Source organism: Triticum dicoccoides, chromosome 2B, assembly GCF_002162155.2.
Source record: "Triticum dicoccoides isolate Atlit2015 ecotype Zavitan chromosome 2B, WEW_v2.0, whole genome shotgun sequence".
NCBI lineage: Eukaryota > Viridiplantae > Streptophyta > Magnoliopsida > Poales > Poaceae > Triticum > Triticum dicoccoides.
Window position 1 is genome coordinate 407,971,844 of NC_041383.1, and position 5,554 is coordinate 407,977,397.

At 45.6% G+C, this 5,554-nt stretch overlaps 1 protein-coding gene across 1 annotated transcript; it reads left to right on the plus strand.

Moving 5' to 3' along the window:
* The first annotated feature begins 519 nt into the window (after window positions 1-519).
* Window positions 520-1,935, plus strand: LOC119363933 (peroxidase 1-like). The gene has a single exon (XM_037629307.1). It carries the CDS (start codon window positions 596-598, stop codon window positions 1,607-1,609), a length of 1,014 nt encoding a protein of 337 aa, XP_037485204.1. The 5' UTR covers window positions 520-595; the 3' UTR covers window positions 1,610-1,935.
* Window positions 1,936-5,554: the final 3,619 nt, after the last annotated feature.

Below are 5,554 nucleotides of genomic sequence, written 5' to 3' on the forward strand. Positions count from 1 at the left end.
TAAAAAATGTCGTATTACTTCGTGTCACACGTGTGGCACTTATCATTTAGGTAAAATTAATGGCGTAGATGAGTATTACTCTTATCTCTCATGTGAAAAATTAATATAGACGGACCATGTTAAAATTACTTAGACTAATTCCAGTTAGTTACCTCTTACGACAAATGATCCCTCAAATGATTCCTACAAGGGCGCCTTCCCAACACATTCCTACAAGAATTGAATAATCGATGGTATATTCATACCAATCACTGATCGCGGCACTTCAGTGTGCTTAGCTAGGTACGTAGCAAGGTCCAACGTGTGACAGGTGAACACACACCGACCAAACACACAAAAGGTTGACGAAACAGTAGACGTCAACGTACTGCTTAATCATCCGCGGGCGCAGCTGGACCAGCCATACAAAGCTGCATGCCCTACGTACTTACTACCATTACACTGCGCGCTAATTGCGAACTCTTCACTAATCCCAATCCTAATTTGTAGGTAGACACTATATAAAGCGGCGGCCATCCCGGAGGCATACAGGCATCCCAAGTAACAATCTCCCCCTCTCCCTCTAGCCATAACTTAGCAAGCAACTCCAGCGACCATGGCCTCCTCAAGGTCTCTCAGCAGTCGCATCGGCGCAATGCTGGCCGGCGCGTTGCTCCTGCTGTTGTCTACGGCCTCCGCCGTGGCTCAGCTGGACGTGGGCTTCTACAGCAAGACGTGCCCGCACGTGGAGGAGATCGTCCGGCAGGAGATGCTCGGGATCCTCAAGGAGGCGCCCACGCTCGCCGGACCCTTCCTCCGCCTCCACTTCCACGACTGCTTCGTCCGGGGATGCGACGCCTCCGTGCTGATCGACTCCACCGACGTCGCCAATAGCCCAGCAGAGAAGGACGCGCCGCCCAACAAGAGCCTCCGCGGCTTCGGCGCCGTGCAGCGCGTCAAGGACAGGCTCCAGTCCGCCTGCCCTAACACGGTGTCCTGCGCCGACGTGCTCGCCCTCATGGCCCGCGACGCCGTCGTGCTCGCAGGAGGCCCCACGTGGCCCGTCGCGCTCGGCCGGAGGGACGGCCGCGTGTCCATCGCTAGCGAGACGAACCAGCTTCCCCCACCCACCTCCAACTTCACCCGCCTCTCCAAGATGTTCGCCGCCAAGGGCCTCGACGCCAAGGATATCGTCGTGCTCTCCGGCGGCCACACGCTCGGCACCGCGCGCTGCGTCTCCTTCACGGACCGGCTGTACAACTTCTCCGGCGCCAATAACCCCGCCGACGTCGACCCAGCACTGGACGGCGCATACGTGGCCAGGCTGAGGTCCCAGTGCCGGAGCCTCGCCGACAACACCACGCTCGCGGAGATGGACCCCGGCAGCTTCCTCACCTTCGACGCCGGCTACTACCGCCTCGTGGCAAAGCGCAGAGGAATCCTACACTCCGACTCCGCGCTCCTGGAACACCCGACCACCAGGGCATACGTCGAGCGCCAGGCCACCGGCCTCTTCGCCGCCGAGTTCTTCCGCGACTTCGCCGAGTCCATGGTCAAGATGGGCAACATCGGCGTGCTCACCGGAGAACAGGGCGAGATCAGGAACAAGTGCTACGCCGTCAACAAATAATCATCGATTCAACCATCGGGGTAGTGCAAAGTGCATGCATGGTTAACTCGGTACTATGATTGCTTGCTTGCTTGATTGCATTGGTTCATACATATAATCGTGGTTAATTAACTTGACCTGTCATATATTTACGCGCACTTATTTCTTTTATCGGTGTATTCACTGGTGGCTATGTTTGTAACTGATATTGATTGTAGAGTGCCGCTTAATTTCTTGTTTTTATTTCCATTTTAAGGGGGTTTTTCAGTTCATCATGTATTGGCATCATGTAACGGTAACGATGCAACGAAATTAATAAACATTTTCTCGTATGAGATCTTCTCTTATTTATCATAGATAGATGAATCCTTCGCAGGAACTTGTAATTCCTTAGAAATATTCTTTTTTTCTCCCAACAATCGCTGGACTTGGGCTGCATCTTGAGTGTTCCACTCTTGGTCCCACTCCCCTCTTCGTTGGTATATTATCGCCGGTATCAACACGGGTTATGAACGACCATTTGTAAACTTTAGTTTTTTTCTTCATTTGTGCTTTCTAAAACAAGCCGTTATGTTTCAATCTTTGCCGCCAAGTCCTCATAACCCAGATATCCTTTACTTAGAAATGGGATTTTATCACAGAAACGGCAACACCTATACCAAAGATCGATACCAAGTAAGTTGTTCCCACTAAAACGACGAGTAAACATTGTTTCTTCACGTGAAAGACAGGTGCTCCTATAGATGTGAAAAGAAAATTAGCATACAACACTTTCGAAGATCCAGTTGACTGAGGACATGTTTTATTTCTTCCAGTGGAAGAAAGAGGGCCCTTTGGCTAGTGTTCCTCGGGCTTCCCGTTGGTCCACCTCGTCTTCTGTGGTCTTAGGCCATGAAGGCGTGGAGGATCCTGGCCCTTGCCGGTGGGGGGCTTTGTTTTTCTTGCTTTTTGAGTTTTGTTAGGGTTTGCGTCTTGCTCACAGAGCCGAGGCGGCGACTGCTCTCTGAAGATGGAATAAAGTTCTCCCCGTCTAGTCCCCGTCTCGGTGGTGTTTCTAGCATCGTCGGAGGTTGTGTGAAGGTTTGTCTCCGGCGGATCTTGTAGAATTCGGTCGGCGTTTGTCTTCGGTTGATCCACGTGATCTTGTCTTCGTTCGTCTATGTTCGTGTGTCAACAGGTTAGATCCTTCCGATCTATACTTCTCTTCATCAGTGGAGCTTGTTGTTCTGGTGCGCTGGTCCTATGTGGCCTTAGCAGCACGACTTCCCGACTGTCTACTACATAAAGGTTTGCCCAGCCGGCCCAAAGGCCAAACACAATTGATGAATGTCCTCCATCGACAAGCAGCTATGGGCTTTGCTTTAGAGACATCCTATTCGGTGCTTCAGGCGCCTAAAAGGGGAGCTCCTATACAGCGCTGCAGGCGCCCGTTAACAATCCGGCGCCTGCAGCGCTGCTAGCATGAGCCGGCCCACTCACGTGCTGCCCTAATTATTTTTAGTTTTTTTTTGCGAAAATAAAAATATGAAATGAAGAAAGGTTTACAGATTTGAAGAAAAAAAGTTCATCCATTTGAAAAAATATGTTCATATCTTTAAAAAAGGTTCATAAATTTTAAAAAGTTCATCAATTTGAAAAAAAAGTTCATTCAAAATGAAAAAAAGTTCATCCAATTTCGCAAAAGTTCATTAAATTTGAAAAAAGTTCATAGAAATTGAAAAATGTCACGTATTTTTAGAAAAAGTTCATGGAACTAAAAAAAAGTTTATCCATTTTCAATACAAAATGTTCATCAATATTCAAAAAAGTTCATCAATCTCAAAAAAGTTCACAGATTTTTTTAAAAAAAATGGTCAACCGGCGCCTAGATGGGCGGCCCATTTACAGATGCCACAGGCGCCAGTTTACAAAATGCACGTTAACTGGCGCATGTGGCGCCAAATAGGAAATGCCGCCTAAAAGGTGCACCGAAATCGCTAGGCTGATTCATGGGCCATGGCCCAATTACCCTTCCGCCCTCTTGCTCACTCGCTAGCTTTGTTTTTTTCTTTTTGTTCGCTATTCTTGTGTTACTAACATAATTCGTGCAATCAAAAACAAAATAACAAAGTCGAAGAACCAGGCAGTTTTGGTAAAGGTACGAAAAACTGGTTGACTGTTCACCATCGAAAAACTACAATATTCATAAAAATTTGATTCAAAGGTTCAATAATTGGAAATAGTTCACAAATTTGAAGAACTTCAATTTTTTTAAAGTTCAAAAAAATTCCAAATAGTTCATTAATTTGAAAAAATCACGTATTTAAAATAAGTTCATAAAAATTGAAAAATCTCATCAAAATTAAAATATTGTTCACAAATTTGAAGAACTTCAGCTTTTTGAAAAAGTTCAAATAAATAGTTCATTAATTTGAAAAAAACTCATGGATTTAAAATAAGTCATAAAAATTGAAAAAGCTCATCAAAATTAAAAGATTATTCACAAATTTGAAAAAAAAGAACATACAATTAAAAATGGAAAAAAATGAAATTGAGAAAATGTTCAATTTTTTTATAAAGCTCACACATTCAAAAAGGAAATAAAAAAATAAAAAAACAGACAGAAGACCTGGTCTAGAAAAGACAGAACAAAAAACTGACCAGACAACTTCTAGAAGTTTCCCAAAATCGGTTGGGAATAGAACGAACTCCTGCTATGATCCATATATGGCCCGACCCATTTGCTAGTGATAGGGGATTGAGCGTGGGCGGCAGTTAGTAGAATAGCTTGTAACTGGCGCCTTAAGCCCCTAATAGGAAATGGTCAGGCAGACACCCGTCGATGTGGACCTGTGCGGTTGCATCGCACGGCTATTAGTGTAGATGGCTCTCTTATATGTTCTCTTTTCTTAGCTCTGACACAATTTGTAGCATGTTTCTCTAGGTTGCTTTAGCACTTGCCGTGGCTTGACTCATATATCCTCTTCCTTGAGAATGATTCATACTTAGTGTAGATCTGATGCAAGTCTTATGAATACGACTGCGTACTCATCTTGCTTAATTTACTCTTTTCCCTAGAGTGTTGCAATCCAGCCAACAACAATTCAGGTAACATGTTTGTTGTTGGACGACGTTAACTAGTTATCGCACGCAGGGTCGAACCTGGGCCTGGGCAAGGATATGAACACCATATCCCTGCTTTCTTATACTTTTATGAGTATATCTATATAGCGGGGCGAAAGCCTTTTTCTCGATATGAACATCATATACTTTTATTTTGAGCCTTCTTAGGACACTTGTGTTCTTCACTTTTCTAGGGTATATTTGCTTCCATCTTATGAGTTGCATCTTAGTCGTATGACCCTCATAATGTATTCATTCATTGTTGTTGCGGGTTTGTATAGAATTATGTTGTGATACCGACCGTTCCACCCACATGGCGTATATGTTGTGCAGAAAGTGATGACTCGGGATTGTTATTATGTGGAGGCTAGCATATGCGCTAGATTTGCATAGTACCGATCCCAGGGTGATTCAACTGCCCCATCTTCTATTGATTTACCAAATAAAATTATGTTTTCTTTGACAAGCCTATAGGTGCTTACAAGAAAGTGTTTACCTAGTACAAAATCCATTTTTATATAATTACATTAACATAGGGATTACATTTTTATATAATTACAAGAAAGTGCTTACAAGCCTATAGGTGCTTACAAGAAATTTATTGATGTTGCTATGTTTGTAGACACTTGGTACAATCCACATCCCTATTTGCATTACTACAGAAACCAGATCTTCCTCCTCTGGCGCTCCCGCGGGCGGCAGGGGAGGAACCCTAGCCGCCGGCCGCCTCTCCACCTCTCTTCTCCTCCTCCTCCTCCCGCCGCCGCCAGAGGGCGCGCCCGGGCGAAGCCCGGCCGGCGCCGGCGGCGGCGGGGCGTCTTCATCGCCTCGTTCGGGAGGGCTGGCGCGGGCCGGCCGACCTGG